General features: G+C 41.7%; 1 protein-coding gene across 1 annotated transcript in view; it reads right to left on the bottom strand.

Annotated features, from left to right (window-relative positions):
- The window catches only part of macf1a (microtubule actin crosslinking factor 1a), a 204,722-nt gene that overhangs the window by 4,918 nt on the left and 172,161 nt on the right, over positions 1-27,643 (bottom strand). The window contains exons 62-95 of the mRNA XM_044139234.1: positions 27,100-27,426; positions 26,424-26,508; positions 25,953-26,179; positions 25,146-25,352; positions 24,724-24,951; positions 23,879-24,097; positions 23,234-23,437; positions 19,713-19,938; positions 19,053-19,279; positions 18,843-18,965; positions 18,526-18,627; positions 18,344-18,445; positions 18,082-18,255; positions 17,184-17,339; positions 16,798-16,995; positions 16,579-16,707; positions 16,031-16,213; positions 15,787-15,942; positions 14,649-14,855; positions 14,385-14,504; positions 14,116-14,285; positions 13,088-13,247; positions 12,809-13,003; positions 12,210-12,482; positions 11,659-11,847; positions 11,455-11,566; positions 10,635-10,804; positions 9,140-9,302; positions 8,907-9,061; positions 8,750-8,824; positions 6,852-6,869; positions 5,980-6,097; positions 4,963-5,025; positions 580-797 (exon numbers count right to left, since the gene is read on the bottom strand). Of these exons, the coding sequence (XP_043995169.1) occupies positions 580-797; positions 4,963-5,025; positions 5,980-6,097; positions 6,852-6,869; positions 8,750-8,824; positions 8,907-9,061; positions 9,140-9,302; positions 10,635-10,804; positions 11,455-11,566; positions 11,659-11,847; positions 12,210-12,482; positions 12,809-13,003; positions 13,088-13,247; positions 14,116-14,285; positions 14,385-14,504; positions 14,649-14,855; positions 15,787-15,942; positions 16,031-16,213; positions 16,579-16,707; positions 16,798-16,995; positions 17,184-17,339; positions 18,082-18,255; positions 18,344-18,445; positions 18,526-18,627; positions 18,843-18,965; positions 19,053-19,279; positions 19,713-19,938; positions 23,234-23,437; positions 23,879-24,097; positions 24,724-24,951; positions 25,146-25,352; positions 25,953-26,179; positions 26,424-26,508; positions 27,100-27,426 (5,679 nt within the window). The remainder of the gene's footprint in view (positions 1-579; positions 798-4,962; positions 5,026-5,979; positions 6,098-6,851; positions 6,870-8,749; positions 8,825-8,906; positions 9,062-9,139; positions 9,303-10,634; positions 10,805-11,454; positions 11,567-11,658; positions 11,848-12,209; positions 12,483-12,808; positions 13,004-13,087; positions 13,248-14,115; positions 14,286-14,384; positions 14,505-14,648; positions 14,856-15,786; positions 15,943-16,030; positions 16,214-16,578; positions 16,708-16,797; positions 16,996-17,183; positions 17,340-18,081; positions 18,256-18,343; positions 18,446-18,525; positions 18,628-18,842; positions 18,966-19,052; positions 19,280-19,712; positions 19,939-23,233; positions 23,438-23,878; positions 24,098-24,723; positions 24,952-25,145; positions 25,353-25,952; positions 26,180-26,423; positions 26,509-27,099; positions 27,427-27,643) is intronic.

Genomic DNA, 27,643 nt, shown 5'->3' with positions numbered 1-27,643 from the left:
GTTGATGACAAAACTATAAAAAATGGCCGGCAAATAAAACATATCACTTTTAAAAATAATACTCAAGATCACTTTCTATGAGTTTGACTCTTCACATGAGACATTTGGAAGGTTTTTCTTACTTTCTCACGATGAGACGCATTTACAGGGTTTCACCAACTCCAATTTAAGACGTTTTAAATTGGAGTTTAAAACATCTTAATGGTCTGTTCAAGACCATTATGAAGTAAATTTCAGACCTGTATCTATGCAACTTTGTCCAACCAACTGGTGACACTTTCCAATGATATGTGCAAAAAAAACAACTAACAGGTTAGCTACCTAGGACGGGAAAGTTAGTAGTGTGCTAGCGTCTTGAGTTAGAGCGCAATGAAATTGTCACAAAACTCCCGCAAGAAAAAACACACAAAATGTGAGATCCTATTTTGAAGACCAAATTTAAGACCTATAATTAACATATTAGAGGCTAACTTACCTTTTTAAAGGATTTTGTAATCTTGAGGCCTTAATTTTAGATGTGTGAATTTAAGACTTTTTAAGGATGACCTGATTTAGCGACCATAAGGCAGAAAATCGTACCCTAGATGAAGCCGATGCTGTCGGTGTGGCAGGTGTGGAGGGAGCCGACGGGAGCGAGGCGCCGCTGTGGGAAGCCGAGGACGACGAACGGGTTGGCGAAGCGTTGCGTGAGCCCGGTTTGGAGCGTCGACCCCGAGAGCGGAACGCAGCCAGGCCCTGAGACGCTCCTTCAGGAAGGATGAACTTCTCCCTCAGCTCCAGGTTGGTGCGACCTCGAGCTGCAGACAGAGACGAACACAGACAGAGCAGAAACAAATCGTCAGTTTATCTGTTGTTTTTGGTTTATCTTTGCTCCTCCAGCAGGGGGCAGCAGAGGCAGCGAGCAGAGTGAGGGAGGGAGAGTCGGTGCTTCCTTGGCTGCAGACATCACAGTCGGTGCGGTTTCATTTGAGAGTGCATGAGCAGAGTGCGTGTTTGGAGCAGTGGAAAGGTCAGGAGGTCATGAGGTTAAAGGTTGTGAGGAGGAAAGTGAAGTTGTGCAAGTGCAAAGGAAGGAGAATTAATTCAATATTCGCAACAAGAGCCAACCAGCCGTGGAGACACACAGTTATTGCTGCTTCTTCAGCTTTGAAAAGGAAAACCTGAACCTCTCCAGCGCCACCTACTGTCTTCTATTCATCATAGAACATCTGTAAGCCTCCAGAAACAGTCTCCATTTCTCCTTCCGTTCTGCAGTTACTGTTGCATCACAATGTCATCTGCAAACATCCTAATCCTTCTGTCCTTCAGACCGCACACCTCACCACTGTCTCACATACTTCCTCCTCCTCTTCCCCCGTCCTTCATGCTTTATGGGGAACAAACTTCTAAACCTGTGGAGAAGTCTTAACTAGTCATACATTTACAACCCAGTCCTTCTAGGATGTTGCCATGTTTTTATGATTGTTGTAGCATAAATTGATTTTACAGCACATTTTGAAAAGAGTTGACATTTTTTTAAGCTTTAGTGTCGCCAGAACATGGTCTTAAAAAAAGTTGGGTTGCAACAACCAATTATGTTGGTAATCTATAATTCTATCAATTATTCTGATGATTATTGATTAATCAGATGAAAAAAGTGGCATATTCTGCAACTTCTTCATTTAACCACAACATTCCACATATTGTGGTATTTCTTTAGTGAATGCTTGTTAATTTCTAGCAATGGATGCATCTGCCAAAAAACAACAACAAAAACTTCCAACCTCAACATGTGAAAAGTTCAGGCCTTTCTGTTCGACTTACAGTGTTAATCTGGTGATTAATTTGTGGATTAACTGACTAATAACTGGATTGCAAAAGGTGAAGCTAAAAATGCCACATGAGGAGTTCTGGGTGAAATATTTACAAACAAAGAAGTTTTTTTTTCATTTTTAATTCAAAATGTTCATATTTTTACTCTTTGTTGTTCTTTAGAAAATGACTTTTCGAATTTGTATACTCTAGTTAACAATTAATCCATTACTAAATTAGTTGACGACTATTTGAATAAATGATTAATCATTTCAGCCCTGCAAAAAGCTGAAATTGCTACACATAATCTTCCCTAAAGACAGGATTTTAACATAGTAAATATTTGAAGAGCAAATAACATTTCCAAGTACCTCTAATACAAATAAAATAATGTCCTGAGGAGAAAGTATAAATAATAATTCAATATTTGTTATCCAAGTCAAAATGAACTGTTTACACAGGATGAGCAAATCCTGCAGAATATCTCAACATGTTTATTTAAAAATGTTGCTGTTTAGCATCACACAAGTTTTCATCCTGCATGTTCAGCTTTCAACAGGAAGTTAAATTAGACGACGGCTGAAGCAATTGGTCAAAATTCAGCCGAGTCGCAGTGATTGGTCAGAAAAGAAGGAAACAGAAAACGTTAAGACCGATTTGCAGAAAAACCTAAAATTCACCTAAAATTTAAAATGATGACTGAATTAGTTGCATTAATAGTTTTGATCATAGCATAGCAACTTCTTGGAGGAATTGGTAAACAACATGTGAGATCAGAATTAGCTTCTTTTATTGCTGCTTTTATGCAGAAAACAAACACCAACGCACAAAAGAAAGTTTATTTCAGCTGAGAAAAGCCAAGTTTGGTTTTGCTCCAACAATAAATCACTTGAACAGATGTCGATGTGAACTCTGAACCTAATTAAACCTTGAAAGCATCTCCAGTTTTCTGACATGAGTGAAAATCATAAGTTCCCTGAACGATGGCAGCAGTTTCATTGCGTAGCTTCCTCTCTGATTAATTGGTACGTTCCTCCCAGCTCCTCTGTGTTTGCACAGCGTGAGCGTAAATATTTACTGGAGGCTGGTCACGCTTGTTCAGGGTTTCTCCCTTCGTTTAAAACACTCAGGCAGCATTCTTGGACGGAAAGTGGTGCAGCAGCGCCGGCAGACAACAAAGAAGCCTGGAGAAGCCAGCCACAGAGAGACAGTGAGGAGGGAGATCGAAGCTAAATGAGAGGAAATAAAGTGAGCTTGGACGGCCGTCGTCCTGAGCAACCGGCCGGTCAGTTCAGACGGGTGCAGCCTGCAATCATGTCCCCACATGAAGCCAGCCAGCCAGGTGCACCCTGTAATTCTGTCTCCCAACAACCAGCAATCACATTTAAAGGAGCCGCTCTGGAAGCAAGCGCAGTTAGAAACCCAGCCTGGCCACGCCCGGGTCATAGGCTCCGCCCCTTTCTGTTTAAATGACAGTCCACCCATTAACCATCGATAACTACTGAATTTATAGTTTATAAAGCTGTTTGTGCATTCTGCAGAAAAGCACCACACGTCCTCAGGCTAAAACAAATCAGCGGTTTTCACATTAAACTGCCTTTACAGCCGATATTAACCATGGCTAGGAGATGGCGTTAGAAGACCAGGGCTTGGCCAGGTCCTGCTTTGGTTGTGAGTGAAGAAAGCATGAGGCAAACATGGGGCACAGAGACAAGACTGAAGGCAACATCTGTGCACAGAAACATTTAGAAACGACACAAACATGGAGTAGGGGTGGGGCAATAATCTGGAGACGTAGGTTGATGCTTAATCTGTACAATAAGGCACATTTTTGGTACCTCTGCTTTTTGCAGGGAGATTTTATAAAGAAACTTGCAACTATCGTATGATTGCTTTATCATTCATCGTAACGCGGAGTAACGGTTGCTTCCCACCCCTAACACGAACACACGTGAGACAGCTGATGTTAAAGATGGAGGCTGACAGCTGGACGGACAGATGGAGTTATAAGATCAATGAAAAGGTGCGAAGGACAGAGAGGAAAGTGTAGATACCTCGACAGCAGAAATAGCCAGGAGTGACTGTCACTGAGAGACACAAGAGACAATGTGAAATAACTGCATGCTGGAGGTGGGATGAAGAAAGTCTTGAACACAAATACACACACACACACACACACTGCAAAAACACAACATCTTACCAAGTAAATTTAGTCTTGTTTCTAATGAAAGTATCTTAGCACACTTGAAATACAACAAAACTAAGTTTAAAGTAATTTTTTACCAAGCTATAGGAGCTTTTTAAAAGGAACCTATTATCCAAAATTCACATTTTGCATATTTTTATTCTTCCATTTAGGTCTCACCTGCTTCTAAAAACACTTTTAAAAAAACCACCAGGACGGTTTCTGGCAGTAAGTTCATTTCTTTTGGTTTTAAAAACCTCCAGAGTTTAATGTCTTTTCAAAGATGTTTGGTTGTTTAACTGCACATCCGTTTGCAGCCATTTTCACGTGAGTTCAAACGTAGCAGATTATTTCACCAGTGGTCAGCTGATTCACAGAATAGACCAAATTAATGTCACCTAACATGTTAGCTTTAAGGCAACATAATGCTGATAGCACTAAGCTAGCATTAGCTTATTAGCTAATTTTAACTTCTAAACCAAATATATTTGGTAAATGCTAGAAATGTCTTGTTCCACTGGCAGATTATTTCTCCTATAATTAGTACTTTTTTCACCAATATTAAGGAATTATTGACTTAAGCTAAGCTCCTACATTGTGCTGAAAAGTTACTTTTAGGTGAGATTCGTTGCATTTCAAGGGTTCTAAGATATTTGCACTAGAAACTAGACCAAAGACACCCTGTAAGATTTTATGTTTTTGCAGTGCAGAGGCGATACTTCTTGGAAATGTTGTATAAAAAACACTTTAGATACACAAAAAGATCCAGACGAGCGTCTGTCGCCCCCAAAAACAGCAACATTCAAAGATTTCAGAGCTTTTCCAAGCAGGGGGAAACAGTACAACCAGGAAGACATTACGTTAGTCTGGAGATCACAATCAGCAACGAGAAAAGAGCCAAAGATGATGACCTGGGTGGGACTGTCCAGGTGAAAACGAAACAAAAAGAGACATGAAGCCGAGAGAAAATGTGAGAGAAATCCAACCTATACGAGATGAGATGGAGCTACTGGAATCGGAGCGGAGAATCTTAAGTCCTGGATGTTTCACTGAGGAAAGAGAGAAAAAAGGGAGGGAGAACGGAAGGAGGAGAGGAAGAAAAACTGAGGACCATGCATCATGCGGTACTACTGTTTAATTTCATAAAGTATGGAGAGAGAGACAGAGGGAAGGGAAGAGACTGAGTACATGGAAATAAAACTTCAAATGGAGAGGATGGGAACAGAGACATGGCTCCGATCGGGACAGACGATCAGATCTTCACTGTGTCACCTGCTGACAGACGGCTGAACAACGTGAAGTCATTTCAGAGCTTTAATGTGTGAGACCATGAATCCAAGAGCCTGACTGGTTCAAACATTCAGCCAGATCACAGTCCAGATAAAAACTGTTAATATGATCATCTAAAACTATAAAAACATGAAACCCAACAACTGTGAACTGAACAGAGACACACCTGATTCCTTACTGGATAACAAAAGATATTTAACATATTGATTTATTAATGGATTTGAACAAAGTGAAGCTAAACCTTTGTCACTTGAGTCCGGATTTTTTTTTTTTTATCTTAAATGCAAAATATGAAAACCTTTTGTACAGTTTTGGCTTAATTAATCACTAAGTATATTGTTATTTCAGCAATTGCTTTTTTTGAGTCAATATCCTCCAGTTAACTATTAATTACCAAATTAGTTGACAATTACTTTGATTATCAATTAATCATAATTAATTTGATTAATCGTTTCAATAAAATATTTCATCTTCAACCACAGACTCTAAAAATGTTTAGAACATCCAGCCAATGTGACCACAGGTGTAGAAAAACTCCTTTCTGCTCCATTTCAGACACTTTTAGCTGGTTTCATCCAGACTGTGCATCAAGCAGCCCAAACAACTAACAGCTTTTAGTCTGAAGATGGTAAAGATCCAGAACCAGTCAGGTTCTTACAGCTAAACGTGAAACACGATGGTGGAAATCCCGTCCGGGTTCGAACAGAACTCACCTCTGCACGGATCGTTCTTGACCAGGAACTCGTCCAGAGCCATCCAGCCGCCGCCGACTCTCACCATCACGGTGCTGCGCAGAATCCTGACCAGACGCAGCTGCTGGGAGTCGCCGAACTGAGGAGGTTCAGAGAGGAAACACGAGTGGGAAAACCCAGTCAGCTGAACTGGTAACAGGATCCAACACAGAGAAACCCACAAACCAAAACTGGATCTAGTCATGCAATCACAGAGAAAAACACATGCACCGATTCTCAGCCACTCAAATCAAAGCATCAACCTTAATTTATGGACCCAAAACAAGTTTTATTTTTTTGAAATTCACCCAGCGAAGCTCATTTTCAAGCAAAACCAGCCCAGGAGGATTCCTCTGGACGGCTCTCCAAGCAGCTTCCCAGCTCCAGCACGCCATATTTTCACCCAACCACTAATTAGCACGTCAGCCGTGTCGCTGTCACTCGCCTCGCATTGTGCAATTAGTCAAACAAATCACAGCATGAACATGAGCGGACGGCGGGAGCTGCTTCCACGTTGCACAGCCACAAAGGAGCGCTGCTGCTTCTTGCTTTATTCTTCTCATTTTTAACTCTGACTGGTTTAGTCAGAGTTAAAAGTTTAGGAGAAGTTTAGAGCCCCCTAGGGGTCATGGGGGAAATTTTCCCTTGCAATAATGTACTTAGTACTCCATCTTGAATACTGAAAGTCTTTCTCTTACAATTTAAAGTGTTTCCTTGTAGGCACTGAATGTTAGGGTTGAAACAGTTAATCAGATTAATCATAACTAATCAATTATTGAAGAAGCTCTTTCCCTGTGTGGAAAACATGGAAGCAGCTTCCAGCTGTCCGCTCCCACCAGCGGCTGAAACTTTACCTGGTTTCCGAGGAAGAACTAGAAAAAGTCCGGCAGGAAACGGAGCAGAGGAACACGAGGGCGGGGGGGAAGAAACAGAACGAGAATGAAACATTTATCACAGGATAAACATCTTCCTGATCTGCAGCTCCAGCTGGAGGTTAGTGGTGCAAAACGTTAATGCATGATGAGGATGACGAGGATGAAGGAAACAAAGTGGCAGGCACAGAAACGTTAGTTAGTCCAGCGTCCTGCAGACGGACGCCGGACATCATCACCCTGAGGATGATGATGGAGAAAATCGTTGTGATGAAGATCCATGAAGCTGAAAATGAGGAGGAGGAGTTAATGGCTGCAGCACAGAGACGCCGAGTCCCGACGAAGAGCGCTGCGATAATTTACCATAAATTATTCATACAAATAAAAAAATCTAACCAAACCAGAAAATTCTGCAAAAATATTAATTTAGAGAAAATGTTTTTCAAGATGATCAAGTCACCAACTTTTATTATTTTCTGATATTTAGACACAAAATAAACCTTCAGATTTCATGTGGGGCTGGGCGATACGTTTTAAAAATAAAATTTCATATCAGATCTGATTTTATTAAAGTTTCCTCACTTTCTTTTCTAAAAGATAAAGTGCAAATAACAGAAAATATTTTCAAAATATGGTTTTTAATTCAGTAATCGCTTCTGTTTTTGTATAACCAGATCCCCAGTTAAAAAAGATTAAATTTAGATTTCACTCTAAAACCAAAGAGTACATCGGAGAAAAAAAAAGTCCAGATTTTCCAAAAATAAATTCCTCAAAATCCAAAAATGCTAAAACTGATTTATCGCCCAGTCCTGATTTCATGAAAACTGAAGTTCTTGTTTTCCTCAGAGTTGTCAGCAGCCTCCCTCAGAAACCTGCAGCGTTTCTGTGCTGCATGTTCACACGTTAACGGTCAGCTGATGGCAGAGTCCTGCAGAGATACGACTGGAGATGAACACCTACAAATCCAACATGATGAGGGAAACAAACAGGTGAAAAACGCAGTGAGAGGTTTTGTAAAGCCTGAGGCGAAGATGCAGATCAACGTGTCGTTTTTAGTCTGAACGCAGTGAAACTGTTGTTACAGGTTAGTCTTTAGTTTGTTTTTTAGTTTGATATTTATTAATTAATTCCACTGAAACAATTACATACAATAGAGGAAAATATACAAATCAATACAATGAAAGGGAGCAGGAAGAATAAAAATATCGTATAATATCTGCCTCTTTTATTCTGAGAAAGCAATCAAACATTAGAGGAAAAAAACAACAAAACTAAAAAAAGTTACTGGAGCAAAAGAGACGCAAAACGCCTCACAAAAAAACCCTTTTAGCTTTTTATGTCACATTAAAACCTTCTAACTTTAATCCTTTTTATTGGGACTTTTAGCAAACAGTGAAACTGGCTGCAGACTTAAAACACAAAAACAAAAAAAACAGAAAAATGCTGCAAAGCTTTGAGATTGACTGAACTTTTCACGTTTGGTGTTTTTACATCCAAACAAAGTTCTCGAGGCCGATTGATTCAATGGCGTTTTATTTTATAGCTTGTCGTTTTCTTTTTAACTGTAACTTTTTGTTTCTTTATTTGTTGCTGCTTTTTGAGCAGGACTGGTTTTATTTAGGGGCATCAGAGTAAAACAGGTAAGAATACATTTCCTTTAATTTGGTCAGTCCAATAAAATCCCAGTAAAATGTTTGGATATTTGTGTTTTTAATCTGATTTTTTTCTGTCTTATCGCTGTTGGATTCCGTGACCTTCTGACCTTTCACCGCCTCTAAACTAACTACATTTATTTGTGCTTTCTTGTAAAGACAGTTGGACTCTGGTGCTTTATTTTGATGTAATCCTGAATCCGGACCGAACCGGACCCAGAGACTCACCCTGTACTTGTTTTCTCCGATCTGCTCCACCTGGAACCGCTTGGCGCACTTACACTGGGCCACCTGGCGGGTCACCTGCAGCGACACAGACAGACCCGGTTCAGCCGCGCTCCTTTGGCTTCGTCCTGCCGTGTTTGTCCTGCCGCCTCGCCGTTACCTCGTCCTCTATCTTGTCGGCGTCGGTGGTTGGCCTGTAGGCGTCCTTGTTGGGGTGAAGCGCCGCCACAAACTCGTAGTAGTCGATGTAGCCGTCTCCGTCTCGATCAAAGATGTCCGCCACGGCCGACATCTCCAGCTTACTGGTGGGGAATTCTGGGAAACACCATTTTCATGTTTTTTGACTCTTTATATTTGGTGAGATGAAGCGGAAACTGAACCGGAGGAACGTACTGGAGGCCAGGATGCCGTCGATGAACTCCTGCCGCGTGATTTTTCCATCCTGGTCCTTGTCGATCCGTCGGAAGAAATCCATGACGCGGGATTTCTTATGGTTCATCCAGCGCATGTACTTCTTCCTCCACACGTCAAAGTCAAAGTTGGCAAATTCTTTGAGCTGCGAATGGATCAAATGTTTTACTTGTTATATCAGAAATCAAAAGAACTGTTTTTATTTCTGGTGGTAGAAACAGAATTTAACTAAAAAAAGATGCAACTGATCAGTTTAAATTATTTTTCTATAAATCCAGCTGTGAGCATCAAATCCTCCATTAATCAGTTTAAAATTGTTTTTATATTTATGACATCAATAAACCTGATAAAAAAGCATGTCGCAATAAATCAATAAATCACACGATAAATTAAAATGAGGGCGATAATTTCCATTTTGATTAATAGTTTTTTCTGATTGTGCCATTATTAATTTATCCTTGTTGGGTCCAAAATTAAAACCCAAAGTAAGCTCAGGTTTTATTGGAGTTTTCTCTGATTCAAGAAGATATTTATTTTAATCAGTAATTTTTATATTCACTGTTTAGACATTCATATTGTGCTGTTGAGACAAATTAAAATGGAATATTTTCTACAACTTCTGTCCAAAATTTGGCAGGATTATTGCCACTTGGCTCCAGTAGGGGGCAGTGTTAGATCTGGAATAGCTCCAATTTCCAGCTGCTGCTAACCAGAAACTTTTATAATCCACTACCAACCAAATTTAACCTTTTTAGCTCCAAGACAGAAAATTACATAGTGAGAGTTATAAATATTTACAGGCTATGTTTTAGAGTGAACATTGGGAACCACAATACATTTTACTTTAGGTCCAGAAACAATCTATTTCTTGCCCTGTTTGTGTCCTTCTATTATAGGATTTGAATGAATAAAATGTGAGATGTAACAAAATTATGAAATAAAATCAGACAGATGAGTTTTCTTCCTATCCTCTTTATTTAAGAGCCACAGCTAAAAATTTAATAAAGATGGAAAAAAGATCCTTCAGTCTGCAAACGGAGGAGTTTTTGGCCTCAGTTTACTAAATAAAACTGATTTAGAGCCGTAAATAACCTTTGGTGAAAAGACAACATGAAGATCTGCTATAGGAAGCACAAAGCCAGGTTGCAGATCTCCATTCTAGAGATTTGTACAATCTAGAAAAGTGCTTACACTTATTTTACTTCTATGTTCATTTACAGATATTAAAATCAGGTCATTTTCTTTATATGCAGGTTTTCTACATGTGATTTCTCTGGATGTTCTGAAAGTTATTTTGGGCAGAAACAGATGAATCCTTCCTCCCATCTAATTCTGCAAGAGGAAACTCTGTATTATCAGCCTTTCTCTCCAACATAAGGGCTCTTTAACTGTTTGCACCAAATCCTCAGAGGTTTCCCATCCAGTTAACTTTATAATGAATCCATCCGACTTCACGGTTTAAATAAAAAGGTGTCACCTCCTCCTGGCGGTCCAGAGCGTCGTTGAGTTTCCGCTGACGGTCCAGAGCCAGCAGCCACACCTGCTGCCAGCGCGCACAGAGCTGGTTGAGGCGTGGGTTTCCCCCTGAGAGCTGCATGCTGGGCTGCTGCTGCTGCTGCTGCTGCTGCTGCTGCTGCTGGTGTTTACCTGGACAGGAAGCAGAAAGTTTAATGGGAATCATAAACCACTGAGGCCGGCCTGTCGCAATAAATCAATCAATAAATGGCATCATAAATTAAAATGATAGTTTCTGTTGTCATTGTGTCGCTCGCTCTTTTTACCAAAGAGACTGGACGACAAAAAGCTTCACGTCAAGCTACTCCTCCCCTCTTGTTTCCATAGTAACGGGCTCGACAAACGGCCTCGGTTTTCTGCCACCAAACTCAGTGGTGACGACTGGAGGTGATCAATGTGGATTTAAAGTTTTATCACAAAACGTTGTGATAAGAGATAAAAACTGTTCATTCTTGTGTTTGCAGCACAAAATGCAGCAAACATTTGACACACAGCAGACTGTAATAGTTTACTCTTTAACTGGTAGATTTTTCTGTTTCTGCTCAATGATGAATCTAATTTCAAAGTGCAGAAACAAAACAATCCATTTCATTCATTTTGGTTTGTTTGTTTTGGAAATTTAAAATGTCTTCCAGGTCCAGTGATAAATGTTCTTCAGAAATTAGTTTATTGGTCTTTGAGGGGGTGAATTTGCATTAACAAGCCATTCTGTGTTAATTGTCTCCAATGACAATATTTCTGGGAGAATTAATCAGCCAGTAAAGTGAGTTATGGTGACATACGAGCTCCTCTCCTCTCCGCCAGGCTGCTGGGAGGCTCCGCTGGTTTCCTTTTGTAGCTTTTCGTCACTTTGTCCACGTCTGGCTGCTTCTGGGTCATTTCCTCCATGAACGTCTGGAACGCAGAAACAGCAGAGGGGATTTAACCCAAACAGGAAATCCCCACTTCCACTTCCTGGCGGTGCAGCCGAGTCTCCGCAGGCCCACCTGGTGCTCTGTGATCAGCGTTTTCAGCTGTGGGATGTCCTGAGGAAGCGGCTCCGTGTCCCTCTGGACCAGCGTGGTCTCGGCCCACTGTAACCATGACAACAGCTCCTCCAGCAGGTTGGCGTTGTTGAGCACCTCCGTCAGAGCCGTCTCCAGCCGCTGCTCGTGCTGTTTGGCCCACGTCAGCACCTGTACAGCGAAGAGGCATTGTCTTATTCTGAATTAGGTCTCTGAAACTAACGACTTTAATAATCGATTAATAAATATTCTGACGATTAATCTGATAAAAAATGCAAACTTTGTTCAGGCATTTTCTAGGTAAGTTTAAATGCAAAATGTAGTTTTTTGTACAGTTTTGGACTGCTTACTGCTCTGCATGTGTTTTATCAGAATATGGGCATTTTTGAGTTAACGATTAATCAATTACCAAATTAGCTGACGATTAATTGAATAATCGATTAATCGTTTCAGTCATCTTCTGACCAGACTCAAGCCTTTTTGATTTAAATCATAAAACCGTGGTAGTTATCAGAAGCAGGCGCCTCCCTCACCTCCTCGAAGCGCGCCCTGATGATGGTGATCCAGTGTTTGATGGTGGTGATGGAGTCGGGGTGACACAAGGTCAGGATGGCCTCTCCCATGCCGGCGGCCTTGTTCACGTCGGCCCTCTTCTCCTCCACCGTTCCCATGAAGTCGCGGTGCGTGTGCAGCAGCGCCTGCAGCGTCTCGGCCTCTTCGGGGAGAACGCCGCGGAAACGGAGCGTCTGCTCCGCCTCCGACAGCCACTCCAGCAGCATCTGCACCGCCGTGCGGAACTCCTCAGCCTGACGGAGGACAAAAATTAAAATCAGCAATGTTTCTCATTTTTTTCTGGATAAAAAAACAAAACGGAAAAAAAGTGTGAATTGCATTTGGTTTTAGCCACCTTTTATAAATATTTATAGCAGCGCTGTCAAGTGAGTCAACATTTTAATCAGATTAATCACCATAACAATTAATTATACCAAACCTGAAGGAACCATAAGATTTTACTGTCTTGAAATTATTTAATTTTTCACTTTTGACTAATTTTGACCTGTGAGAAAAACTTTGTACTCCCCTGATGTAGGGAGTGCAAAGGGTGAAGATCTGGATTTAAACTCTCCTGTACCTGTTTGAGCGCCTGCTGGAGGCGGGTCTGCTTGGTGACGGACAGAGCACACACTGTGTCCCAGCGGTTGCTGAGCTCCTGCAGCTGAACTTTGACCCACGCCGTGTCATCCCGGCCGGTCTCCATCAGGTCCCGGGCTGACCGCTTCAGAGCCTGAACGCTGCCGGTCCGCTTACCCAGTTCTTTCTGGAAAACCTGGAAACGTAGATCACACCTGTGTTAATCGCTGCTGTAAAGGAGGAAGGAGGAGCTGATTTCTGCGTCAGCATCCTGACCCACCTTGTGTGCGTCCATGAGGTTGGACACCAGGTCCATGTCGCCGTGGACCGGCTGGTCTTCAGCCAGCTGAGGCTCAACCCGGTACAGCCAGTCCACTAAAGCCTGAAGCGCTTCGGCAAACTGACCTGAGAACAGCAGAGCCTCCTCCAGCTTGTGTTGCCTGGAAACACGAGAAAAACACAATTTAATGATTTTTAGTTCAACCTGGAATAAGCAACTTTTATAAAAATCATTTCTTACATATTTATTGAGAACATGTACGGTATGAGGCAGATAATCATGTCATACTCCAGTGATAACAACCAATCAGAGCCAGGAGGCGGGTCTTAGTGCTGTTAATCACCCTCTGTATGGTGCTACTCATCCCATCTCCCGTCTTGCTCTCTGCGACGCTGCTGCTAGCGTAGCATGTAATGAATGCTCAGGCTAGTTAGCATGGATAGATCTGCTAGGCGATAAATTGTCCCAGAAGTTGTTGCGATAAATGATAATAGGTAATTTAATGGTAATGACATGATAATAATGCAAAAACTCAAATTCTCAAAGATCAATAAACTTTAAGATCTAGTGGACGTTTAACTGGGAGATATTCTAAATATGCCAAATAAATAAATAAAAAAACAGAAATAACAACTAAAATGAATTATGAAGTCTCAAAAAAAGGGTTGGTAGAGACCAAAGGACCAAACTGAAGACTTTTATGATCCTGTTTTTGGCAGAAAGAGATGGAAAAAAAAAAGATAAAAATATGTAATAATGATTTTTTGCTTATTACACAACAACCGATGACATTGGTTAAAAGATTTTCCTGTAACGGTAAATTGTTTCTCCAACATTATCACATTTAGCGTCGAGTACATGAGGATGATTGACAGCACTAAGCATCTCCCACTGGCTCTGATTGGTTGTTTTTGGTGCATTTCCTCAGACAGCAGCTCAGGGAGGAGGTGGAGAAGGACTATCTGCCTCATTCTGTCACAATATGCTGACAGTTGTAAGAAATGTTGACTATTTCATGTCCTCTGTACCTTTCAACGCTCTTCCCGCAGACGGTGTCCCACTTGTCCCGGACTTCCCCCACCAGGTGGTCCAGTTTCTGCTGGTCTGCAGGCAGCTGTGCTTTGTCCCTCATGGCCTTCCCTGACCTCACTGTGGTGTCGTAAACCGGCTGCTTGGATCCCAGCGCTTTCTGAAACTCCTGATTGAGGGAGAAAAACAGATTTCAGGGTGAGCAGAGATCTGGAGCGGAAACCAGAGGAGCTGAAATGGGTTTAGATCGGGTTTCTGTCTGTGGTACCTTGTGTTTGGTCAGCTGAACTTTGATCTTGTCCGGCTCGTTGGAGATCTCCACCTCCGAGTCGAGTCTTTTCTCGGCTTCCTCCAGCCAGTCCGTCAGTTTCCTCCAGGCCTCGTGGAACTGAGAGCAGAGTTAGTGTTTAATTTCTAACCTTCAAGCTGAAACAGAATTAAACTAAACGCATTGTTGCGAAATTAAATTATTTTGTTTGAAAATAATCCCTCTACATCTTTTTCTGTTTTGTTGCGTGGGTCGGTAAGCTACCTGCTTGGCTCGTTTGCGGGCCTCATCCAGGTGTCGGCCCCGGTCCAGGGACCTCTGGACCAGCTTGTCCCAGCGGGCCTGGACGCTGAGCAGCAGATTCTTGATCAGAACCACATCCTGCTTCAGACTGGCGAAGCGAAGCTGAGAGCCCGCTTTCTCCAGAGCCAGGACCTGCTCTCTGTGGGTGTTCACCTCGTTCACAAACACCTGGACGGACGCAAACAAATTAAAATAAACCCCAGTCTGAAACCCAGGGCAGCTTTTATCTCTGCCAAAGTTCAGGATATACAATCTCAATGCTTCTATAAACCTGCCAGTAAAATTTTATTACATTTGAACATTTTACTTCTAGAGTCGTTTCTTTCATTATTGTATTTTAATTTCCACAAACCAAAAAAAGTTTTTTTTTTTTATATTTGTGGATATTTCTGTTTTTGCTAATGGCTAGCACTAACCACTAATGCTAACAGCGCTAACTAAATTAGCAATTTCTGCAATTCTCACCGTCAGGTACAGACCTCCACACCCTGAACGAAGCCGAAATTAAGAGTTTTGAAGTCAAATTATGAGGATAAACATAGTAATTGCAAGATTTAAAAGTTGTAATTTTAAACTGTGCGTTGGTAATTACGACTTCTTGTCATAATTACGACTTCAAAACTCTTAAAGATGACTTCCTCCTGGACTTTTGATTCTTTCATCTGGTTGCCCCAGATATCTGCAATTAAAAATGACTGTGAAAGAATCCTTTAATTTTTATTTTCTAAAGTGTAACTAATGTGGGACAACCTCACGTGATCAACAGTAGAGAAATGCAGCCTTTATCTGTTCTAAAAAGCTGAAATTTCAGAAGAAAATATCCAAAATACACCTGGGGGTATTAAAAAAAAGTGGTAATAGTGCAAAAATAATAAATAATACACAATAAAATGATAAATTCTTTCAAATATTTTTGTAAAATATAAGAAAATGTTAACAAAAAATGAAACAATACCTATGAAGATAGTTACATATATACTCTTACACACTGTTGATTTGGGGATATTCAGTCCTATATTGATAAATCTAGGTGTTTATGCTATTGATATTGATAAATGTATTTGGTATTTTATCGATATTTGTGTCTAGTCTAGCTCACCTTGTGCTCATCGATCTGGAAGAGGACGGTGTCCAGAATGAGGCTGGGCGGCTGGGCCATGTTCAGGGTCTGTTCGGCCTGCGTCAGCCAGTTCATGGTGTCCTGGAGGGACGTCTGAAAACCCGTTGCCAAGGAAACGGCTTCCTCCAGCTTCCCCTGGAAGGTTTTTTAAAGCTGGAAGTGAAAACCATCCAGAAACAAACAGCAACAGTCCAAGTAGATTCTGCTGAATCTTCAGACTCACCCTGCGGTCGTCCATCTTGGTGTTGAGGCTGGCCCACTTGTTCTGCAGCATGGCCAGGTTCTGCTGGGTCTGGGTGGTTCCGGGTCCGGCTTCCTCTCCTCCTCGGGCCAGCAGCATGGACTCTCCCTGGTCCAGCAGGTGGTGGTACTGTTCTGCCCGCTGGTTCAGCTGAGCCTGTAGCTCCTGCAGACGACACGAATGAAATGATCACCTGCCTCAGGTGAGCGATGCTCTTTCTGGTCAACGGTCCGTTTGGAACAATGAGGTTCATTAAAGTTTGATTTGGACCATATGGAGAGTGCATCTGTGCAGACAACACCTCCTGAAATGGAGGATAAGAACCTGATACAGTCCTTAAAATGCACTTCATAAGTAGCAACAGTACACCAAGGTGACTGTATTCTGGAAAACATTTCCTAGTAACAGAAAAAACATGATCTTACCAAGTATTTTTGGTTTCTAGTGTAAATATCTTACCACACTTGAAAAAAGGCAAAAGATTTCAGTGATATCATTTCCACCGGTGGTGAAATCCGACTCTGCTTTACCATGTGCTGCTGAAGCTGCTCTCTGGCTGTTTCTGGGAGGCCGCCGGTCGGCTTGGCGGCAGACAGCTGGCTCTCCGTCCGCCTCAACCATTGCAGGAACTCCTCCAGCTCTCCATGGAAACCTTCAGCCTGCAGAGCGACGGTTTGGAGAGGGGAAGGTCTGGATCATTCACAGCTGCGCTCCTCAGCGTGATTCCACTGGATGAGTGCTGGGCGTACCTGCTGCAGGGCGGCCTCCAGCAGCTTCTGCCGCTCCTGGGTTTTTAGCAGCAGACTCTCCCAGCTGCGGTGGAGCTGGTCCAGCTGATCCCGCAGGTGGCTGGCCTCGTCGCCCGGAGAGGACTCCAGCAGCTCGGCGGCGGCGCTGTTCACAGTCTCCACCGTGGCATGATGGGACAGCACGTCGTTACGTAAAACCTGGGATTACACAGAGAGTTAAACATTAGTAATCAGAATCTGTAACCTTCCAGAGGTTTAAAGGTGACCTAATCATTGAACAGGTCAGGACAGGCTGTAAAAAACTAAATAAAATCATTCTAAGACAATGAGGTTTCAGTTTTCTCATTGCAGCTGTTTATATCTTGAAAAGCAGATTGCAGACGTACGTGGTGTTTGGCCAGCTCAATTTCGATGGCCTTGGGGTCGGAGCTGACGGGCCGCTGCGTGTCCAGGGTGGTGTGGGTGTGGCTCAGCCAGGCCTGCAGCTCAGAGAGAGCGTGCTGGAACTGACCGAGAGCCAGCAGCGCCGCCTCCAGCTTGTGCTGTGCAGAGAAAATACAGATTTAAAAATTAACTTGTTCCTAGGGCTGAAATGATTAGTGTGATTAATCATGATCAATATTTGAAATAATCGTTAACTACCTGAGTAATCAATCAATTGTTAAGCTTTGTAATTACAGTGATTAAGTCAAAGCTGTTAAAACTATTTACACATTTTGCATTTAAGAGTAAAGTTTGTCTGTAAATCCTTTCCATCCAGAACTCCTGGAGTGACAGTTTTATTCACCACGTTCAAAAACAGTCACCAGATCAGCACTACAATGTATTGATTGATTGATTGATTATTTTAGATGCAGATGCATCCTTTGTTTTAAATGATCAAACGTTCTCTAAAGGAATGCAGTCATTGCATTTTAGACAAAAATAATCTATAATGCATAGAAAATTAATTGATTTATTCAAATTTTTAACGTATTTCTAATATTGTATTAAAAAGGTTTAATTGATTAGATAAAATATCTGCAGAATCTTTGCATTTTTAAATTCAAACAATCGATTAATTGACAAAATAACTTATTAATTGATTAGAATAGATGTTAGTAGCAGCCCTGACAGATTCTTCATGCAGAAGGAAATATTTGAAGCCTTTATTTCCTGTAGAATCTGTAGAATCGGCCATTTTTAAATCTGATTAATCATCAGAATTAGTGATAATTTAACTGATTACTAAAACATATTTGTTACTAGAAATCCATCAAACTGAGCTGTTTCTGTCGTTATTACCTGTCTCTGGGTGATTTTATCTCCCAGATTCTCCCAGAGGTGTCTCAGTTCTGTCAGCGGCTCCTGGATCATGTCCCGGTCCGTCTGGTCCGACACTTTCTTCAGCAGCAGCTCCCCCTGGTGGCAGAGCTTCTCCATGTCGATCTGCTGCTGGTAGACGTCCACCTTGTACTGCTGCTCGGGGGCGGTGACCGATAAACAGCCGGGTCAGATTTACAATGCAAACCGTAAGCGGTACCGATCAGGAGGAGACCGGACCAACCTTGAGCTCCTCTATCTGCTGTTTGACTGTTCCCAGGTCGGTTCCTACGGTCGACATGTCGCACAGCTTGATCACGGCGTTGTCCAGGTAGTCGAACATGGACTACAAACACAAATAAATGTAGTAAAACATAAGCCCTGATTCTGAGGACTGCAGCGTAACCATAGCGACCCTGAGCGGACCTGCAGGGCGTCCTGGTACTGAACTGAGGCGGTCATGGCCTCCTCCAGCCGCTCCATCCTCTCCCTCCACGTTCGGTTCAGACTCTCCCAGGCAGCGTTCATCTGGCAGGAACACAGACAGGATGGAGTCGGTGTGGAGAATCTGTTTGTTTTCAGTGACATCAATCTGCAAATATTCTGTTTGTGGACCAAATCTGAACAGACACAAAAGGCAACCAGACACACTGGACCTTTCTCCTGTTTAAGTCACAACCTAACAGCTTCTGATTGGTCAGGATGAAATGGGGAAGAGAATATTTTCCTTTCAGTTTTCCCACCTCATCGATGGTTTTCTTGACTTCAGGTTTCTCAGTTTCTCCGCAGGCGAAGATGAGGTCAGCACCGAGCGTCCGGACGAACTCCAGCTCCTCCCTCAGGCCGTCCGTCTCCGCCTTGATGGCCTGGTGGACACAACGAGGAATTTAAGCTTCAACAAATACGGTGCGACTCTGCAGAGAGTCTAGTCCTGTTAGGATCATCCTCTGAACCTCGGCGGCTTCGATCTGCTGCTTGATGAGCGACGGGTCCACCCCGGGGTCCTCCAGCTCCCTCACGATGTCCTGGGAGTCTCTGAGCGTGCTCAGTAGAGCCGCCACGTCGGCCCAGAACTTCCCGGCGAGGTCCAGGACGTCGTTCAGCTTGCTCTCTCTCTCCTCGGCTCGCTGCCGGATCTCGTCCCAAAGGGAGCGCAAACGCAGGAGCCGGGAGCGAACAGCTGCAGGAGGGGAGAAGAAGAAAAGTTTTACTTCTTCTAGGGCTGCAACCAACGATTCTTCTGATGATCAATCATTTATTCTGATGATTAAATGTATAAAAAATGGAATATAATACATATTTCTCAGTGAACCAGTTATTACTCAGCATAGGACAGATCTGCTAATTTGAACAAAGTGAAGATAAAAACTGCTATCTGAGAAGTTTTAAGAACAACATATTTACAGAGAAAGTTTTTCTTCATCTTCAATGCAAAATGTATATTTTTATACAGTTTTGTCTTAATTACTGCTCTTCAGTAAATTGTCTTTTTTTGATTAATGATTGATCGATTACTAAATTAGTGGACTGTATTAGTCGATTAGTCACGATTAATCGTTTCAGCGCTTATTTCCTGAGCTTTATGTAAAACCAGACGCATCGCGGCGCCTCACCCTGAGCCGCCGGGTCGTCGTGTGCCGCCCGGCTGATCAGCTCCTCCCCGCGGCAGCAGAGGGCGGAGAAGCTGGGCAGCAGCTTGTCCAGCTCCAGCCCCTGAGCGCGGTGCTCCGCCAGCTGCTCCCGGATCTTCTCCACCTCGGCGGCGACCGGCGGAGGCTGCCGCAGCCTCTGCACCGCCGCCTCCAGAGTCTCCAGCAGAGGATCCATCTTGTCGTGGAACTGAGGGGAGAGAAACGAAGAGGAGGATCAGAATCTGAGTAACGTGTTGAAAGTGGGACATGATGAGATGTGAATGCAGGAGGATCTTTAAGGAAACAGTGATTCCCAACTTTATAACCCCATAAAAAGGTTACACTCCTCCTCCTAACTCTAATTCAAGGCTTTTGAAAGTGCAGGAAGAAAAAAAGAGAAGTAGTTGCAGATGTTTAATTAACTTGATCAAGCCAGTCACACGTTCATTCCTTCATGTAGTTTGAATCTAATTACATGATATCATTCATAAATTTATCTATTTCTTTCTTCAATAAACTTTTGCAACTTAAATTAAATTAGTTTCAACAGAAGCTCTGATGAACCTACAGCAGGTGAAACTTAAAAGAAACACTAAAATCAGGATTTATTTTCTCTTCAGGTTATTTAATCACGATAAAAATTAATAGAAGCTTCAGTAACTCGCAGGAAGTTTCTTCTTTCCAACGTTCCTCCGATTATTTCAGGGTTACAGATATTTGGTTGAAGGTCCTACCACAGCATTTCAATCAGACTGATGTCTGGACTTTGACTAGACCATTGAAATACCTTTGTTCTTTTAGATCTACTGCTGTTAAGGATCATCGTCCTGTTTTTTGTTTTTTGGTTCTACTTTGCAAAGAAGACATTTTTAAAAAAAATGTATTTATTTTTAAATTAGGACATTTGAATTCATTATTCTTTTATCCTTATTTTTTATTACATTTTTTAATATAAATATATAAGAATAGATTTACTTCTAATAAATATGCATATATAGTTTTATATATTTATTTTTGAAGGTTAAACTCCTATTTTCCTGCTTAATTATTATGCTGGCAGCCATATTGCACTTATTTATTGCACGTGGAAATCCGCTTGTTTCTCCCACTTTGAGAGCATTTTAGTTTAAATGAAACTCTTTAAAATGCTGCCAATGCTTTGCAGTTAAAATGTTTGTTTTATCCATCATCACTTATTCAGAAAGTGGATTTTTAACAATGCATGTGCAGCTAAAACAAGAGGTTGGGAATCACTGCTCCTTTAAATAAAAATATCTCAACATGTCACTAAACATTTCAGAGCTAAACTCTACAGAACAGGGGAAGGATTAAACAGACTGCAGGGAATATTTTACACAAAACAAACCATTAAGTCTTGATTTTATTTTCAGGAATGTAAGAAAAATCCATCATTGCAAAATAAAACTCAGGGAAACATTTCTGCTGCTACAACACGGATCTGGAAAACAAATTTAATGTTGTGAAAAAGTTTAACATTTTTCCCCACTGCAGAAAGAGAAACAGTGAAATATTTCAAGCATTTATTTCTTTTAATTTCAATGTTTCTGGTTCAGATATAATGAAAACCTGAAAATACTAATTATTTCAGTAATTGATTAATCAATTATTAGGTTTTAAAAATGTAATATTCTGAAGATATTTCATTAAACCCCTTCAGTTAAGCCTTTTTAATATGTTATAAGAAACACATAAAACTAAAACAATTCAGTTATTTTTTTAAATCAAATCAATTAAAGGTTTGCAGAAACATTGCATTCAATTAGAAACTATTGATCATTTGTAGCAACGGATGCATCTGCAGCTAAGGAGAATATTTCAAACATCAATATGAGAAGCATTTCTCATATTGATGTTTGAATACAGCGAAGGGCTGATCTGCTGACTGTAACAGAGGAATAAATAAAAAGGAGAGTTTTGTTTTATATCATTTGAACCAGGTGAAACTGCTCTGAATAAAGCTCTGAATTTACTGCTTTTACAGTAAATTTTCTTTTTTGGAGTCTGTATACACAAGACAGCGATTATTCAATTACTAAATTAGTTCATTATTATTTTTACTAATCAATTAATCGTGATTAATCGTTTCAGCTCTAAAATCAATATAATATTTGAGTTTCTCTTTCTGAAATGAAGGACAGAAAATATTGAGCTTTCAAAACATTCTTATTTTTCAGACATTCCTGTACTTTAGGAAGATTTTACTTTAAGGTTTTTGTTTCAGCGTCGACGTCACAGAGCTGAAACTGAGCAGATTGGAGCTACTTTCTATCGGAGTGGAGGCTTGATGTCTTACCTCTACCAGCTGGGTGATTGCAGTGAGCAGTGACCATGGAGAAAATGGAGGTGAGGGGCAACAACACACACAGCAACATCCCACAATGAACGAGGGATTAGGGTGGATTAGGGTGAGAAGGATGAATGTGGAGAGGAGGGAGGAGACAAAGATGGAGGGAAAAGTGTGGGTGGGGGAGACATGGAGTGGTTTAAAGGAGGGGTGGAGGGTGGAGAAACAACACGGTGAGTTCAGTCAGTCATGCTTTCAGTTGCAGAACAAACAGCAGCAACACGCTGATACGGTGAAACCTCAAGAGATGAGAAATTAGACTGGAGCTGCAACATCAGGAATGATGCAAAAACAAAACATAAACCGTCGACTGCTGGCTAAACGAGCTGCTATAACAAAAATAAAAACAAAAAGATGGTTTTATCCCCCAACAGATCTGTTTCTGTAAATGGATCATTTCCCCTCATAAGGAAATTAAATATCTGTTTCAGATAAAAAGGTAAACTTGTATTCTGTGGTTTCTGGAGAAACATTACATATTAAAAGTTTTTTACAGGGTTCCTACATGTTTTAAACATTTTTTAAACATTTTTTAAACATTTTTACAGTCAATTTTTCAACAAGTTTGAAATGTTCAACCTGCAAAAACAAAAGAATGTGGATGGATGGATGGATGGATGGATGAATGGATGAATGGATGGACAGACGGATGGATGGATGGATGGATGAATGGATGGATGGATGAATGGATGGATGGATGGATGAATGGATGGATGGATGAATGGCTTAATGAAGAAACTTACTTTGAGAAACTTTAATTTTTCATTTTGACAATCAGAAATGGAATAAAGTTTTTTAAATATCCTAAATAATTTTAAAAACTTTTCTGTTTTAGATCTGGAAAACACTGAAATGCAGCGTTTTAGTTTCCAGACTGTGAAGGAACCCTTTGTTAGTTTTTGTTTGCGTTTTTGATTAGAGATGCAAACCAAGAGGAAAAAGTTTTCTTGACCCCCTTCCTAAAAAAACGATGCAATAAATCCTCGTTAGTTTCCAGAAAAACCACAAAAACATTTTGAAACATTCAAAAACGACCAGAAACTTCATGCTGTTTAGTAACGACGTCCTTTAACACGTTTATTTTTAGTAAATGGAGACATGAGGGAATCCTGCAGCTGGAGGATGGATTTATCCGTACCTGTGCAGACTGGGACACTGCCTCGTCCAGCGCTCCGGCGCGACCTTTGACCTCCTCTTTGATGGCCAGGTAGCGCCTCTCTGCCTCGGTGTAGCGCTGCGTCACCGTCGCCCCCTCCTGGAGGCTGAGCTCGGCCAGCTGCGGCCCGATCTTCAGCAGCTTGTCGATGTGAGGTTTGTGCTCTGCGATCGACTCCCTGAGCAGCTGCAGAGAAAAATCCTTCAAAGTGAGAATAAAATCTGACCTGCAGAATTTAATCCAGCAAAATTAAACTATGCAAATTAGACAACACAATTAAAACATTGAGACGACTAAGACATTGAACCCAACAAGAATGATGTACGCGTTAAAAACCTGGTCTCAAAGAAGTTATTTGTCTTTTCCTTATTTACCCACAAGGGGGCAGTAAAGAGCTTTGAGTCTTAGAGAAAAAAAAATTGTCTGGAAAAGCAAAATGCTGTCAATACTTTATATAACTCGATCAGTGATGAAGATTGTTCATCTTTGTCCCATCGATTTCACACGACCACCAAACCATTTAAACCAAACAACTGTAAAAACAAATTACATGTTTCTTCACTGTTTGTGTATTTTTCCAAATAAAAGAAGTTAAAAAATAAAATAAAATTGTTCAACATGTTCTACCCTCATCTGGTCCTGCTGCAGCCGCAGAGCGTCCGTGTCGATCGCTGGAGGCGGAAGCTGAGTGATGAGGGCTTCGGTCTCGCCCAGCCACGGATCCAGTTCCTCGTGGGTCTCCCAGAACCGAGCCACCAGAACCTGAGCCTGCTCCAGAGCAGAGAACCGCTCGCTGTGGCTCTGGCTCACCGTGTCGTAACGCGAGCTCAGAGAATCCGTCTTCACCTGAGGGAGGAGTTAACGCGTTGCATCACATTTATTACCGATAGTCTTCATCTCCTGCAACGCTGTCAGAACAAATACTGCTGGACGATGACAGAAATTATTAAAAGATGTAAATAGATAAATACTGAATGAGAAGAAAAATAAAACACTTGAGGAGTTTTGGGTAAAATATATTTACAGACACAAGTGTTTTAATCTCAGTTACTGCTCTGAAAATGTTGGTATTTTCAGCAAGTGGCCTTTTGAGAGTCTGTGTACCGCAGTTAAAAGTTAACCAATCACTAAATTAGCTGATTATATCACTAACAGACTAATCATGATTAATATGATTAATCGCTTCAGCCCTAAATGCCAGTTCAGCCTTTCAAAGACTAATAAACTTGATGTTTTTACAGAACACACTAAACTGGGACTGGATTTTAAATATCCAAAGTAAAACAGAACAAAAATCAACGAATAAGAACAAAACAAAAACCAGAAATAAGTAGATTATTAAAGTTTCTGTAAACAAAGTTATTCTTCAAAAAGCATTAATGATCACATTAGAAATTATGGCGCTGATGTTAATTACTCATGCGATTAATTGATTAATTGATTATCTCTGTAATGAGAGGCTGGCGACGTACCATCAGCGCGTCCTTCTGGGCGTCGCTGCAGGCTTCCAGCACTTCGTCTCGGACGCTGAGCAGCTGGTCGACGGTGTCTTTGTGTCGGATGATGTCGATGTTGAAGGCCCTCTGCACCTGCAGCTGGGCCACGGTCACGTCCGGCTCCAGACTCAGCGGGCCCAGAGACGCCAACTTCCGCTCCGTCTCCCCGACCCAGGCCAGCTCTGCGTCCACCGCCTCCTCATACTGAGCCAAAGGTTTCAGTTATCGATTAATGAAGTCAGAGGATTACCCAGAAATTATATTCCAGATAGAGTATCACTACTCCGACAGTCTTCCCTCCTCTGGTTGGAACTGAATTTAACTGCATCCATAATTCACAGTGATTAAAAGACAAGAACAAAACAAATTTCTCAATAACTGGATGCTTCCTGCAGTACCTGCTGCGACCTCTGGATGGCAGCCTGCACCAGCTGCACACGCTGAGTGATGGTTTCATCGGCGTGTCGGTACCGCTGGTTGGCGTCGGCGACGAGCCGGTCCAGGCCTTCGCGTGCGCGCCACGGCACCAGATCCAGCAGGGCGTTGCCCACCTCGTTCACCGTGTCCAGAACCAGCCGCTTCTCAGCAGACACTTTCTTCAGCTCCTGCAGCAAAAAACCCAAACATAAAAACTAAAAACACAGCAACCTGGAGCTGAATGCGTCTCGTTTATCTTTTTAAAAGCATTTTAAATGTCACATCATGAAAATATCGTCTCAAACTGGCCAAACCTGGAGACAGGAAACAGATTACATAAACAGAAATTCTTTCAAAAAATGTTGCTGAGGTCCAAGAATAAAGAGCATTTCTATGGAAACTCAGCTGTGGGTGGGCTGATGCTGGAACCGTTACAGACAGAAAGCAACGACTCATTAAAGAAAATATGAATGACTTTTAAAACTGTGATTAAACGTGTTTAAAACGACCTTTATGCCTCTAAATAAAGTCTGAAATCAGCTTTAAAAATAAACGTTAACAGCTGAACAGCGAGCACAAACTTTCACACTCAAAAATACTTTATTAATCCCAAAGGAAAATTAAAGGGTCCAACACATATTAATTCAAAGATTATTGTAGACCTCCTGTAGCAGTCTGTATCACAGCGAATTTGAAGAAGCCTCTGACTGAAGACCCTGTTTTCCTCAGATAGTCTCACGAAGAGGATTATTTTTGTTTCAATAAAACAAACAACACAACTCCCCCACCTTCTGTCTCTCCTGGTAGGCAGGTGAGGCGTCAGGCTCCACGTTGCTAAGCTCCGCCTCCACGCTGTCCAGCCATTGGTTGAGGTCATCGTGGGCCGCGGCGAAGCGCGTGGACAGCTGCAGGGCCTGCTCCAGCGTGCGGAGCGCCTTGCTGCTGCCGGCCGTCATCTCGGCGTAACGGGACTTGATCCCGTCCAGCTTCTCCTGGATCAGCAGCACTTCCTCACCTGGCAGGAAAATGCAGAGCATCCCGTCATGGAACCAGTCAAATTCAAGGACTTTTCAAGAGTTTTCAAGGCAAGTTTTCCACAATTATATAAAAACAACAGAAATGAACAAAAAGTCGGTTTCAATTCCTTATTTCCTGACATTTATTATTGTCAAGCACTTTCCAAACCTAGAAAATGCTAAATTAAAATTAAGAATCCGTATGAATCCGGTGGGACATCCAGGACACTGACAGCAGCTCACCTGTGGTCTGTTTGAGTAACGCTTGTCCGTTTTTGATGGCCTGATCCACAGTTTTCTTCCTGCTCAGGATTTCTTCATTAAGAGCCTGAAGAAGAAAAACAACAGAAAACAGATTCATTTATGTTTTATATTTCTGCTGTTTCTCTAAAAAAATCAAAAAAAGGCAAAAGCTGCTTTTTATTTCCTTCACTTCAAAAACATAAAATCTTACAAAATCATTTTGGTTTAGCTTTTAGTTTAACAAATAAAAGTTAGCTTAAATGATATCTTTATCGTGTTAGCTTTACACTACCGTGATGGCTAACACTAAATTTGGTTTTCAAGTCAAAGCTAATGCTAGCTTAAATGCTATTGTTATTGTGTTGTCTTACACTAAAATGTAAGCCAGTAACAAATAAATCAAATTTAGCTTTTGAAAAAACCCCTGGAAAGTTAACATTAGCTTAACTGCTGTCATCATGTTAGATTATGCTAACATGCTCAGCAACATTAAACTAATTCATTCTGTAAATAAACTTTAGCTTAAAACGTCCAATGGGAAATTATTTCACTGTTTTATTTACTTTTTCATCAACATTAAGGAAGAGAAATTAGTAGGTTAGTTTTGTCGTATTTGTACAGCAACTAGAGCAGAAATACTTGGTGAGATTCAGTTTTTTCAGTGTTGAGGTCGTACCAGACTGTGTTTGTGCTGCTCGGCCAGCAGCTGGGGCTGGTAGCTCTGGACCGAGACCTGACCCAGTCTCTGAGCCACCTCCGCCAGCCAGTTCAGAACCTCCACCTCCTCCTCACCAAACAGCCGCGCGTTGGCCAGCGCCTGATCCAGCAGCGCCGCCCGCCCAGCGCACCAATCGGCGAGCTCGGAGTGACCCGACCGCACTGCCCCCACGCGCTCACACAGCCAATCACGATCGGCCGCACAGCTGAGCGGGGACAGAGACTGGCTGAGGGACTCGAGGTGGTCAACCTCAGCCTCTCTGGAGGAAACGTCCTCCTGGAGCGCCTGGGAAGTGTGTGTGTGTGTGTGTGTGTGTGTGTGTGTGTGTTTTATATGAGGAGAAATGAGAAAGGAAAATAAAAGCAACAGAAAACAGATGGATGAAAACACAAAGTAAGAGCATGCAGATGAGAAATTATAAATAAGAACAATACAAACATTGAAAGATGATAAACTGAAACAACATGGATGTTGGATTTGTTTCTTTTTATTTACAGTTTTC

This window comes from Gambusia affinis, linkage group LG14 (genome assembly GCF_019740435.1).
Source record: "Gambusia affinis linkage group LG14, SWU_Gaff_1.0, whole genome shotgun sequence".
NCBI classification, from domain to species: domain Eukaryota; kingdom Metazoa; phylum Chordata; class Actinopteri; order Cyprinodontiformes; family Poeciliidae; genus Gambusia; species Gambusia affinis.
The sequence above is the reverse complement of the archived record's forward strand: the minus strand, read 5'-3'. Positions and strand labels throughout refer to the sequence as shown.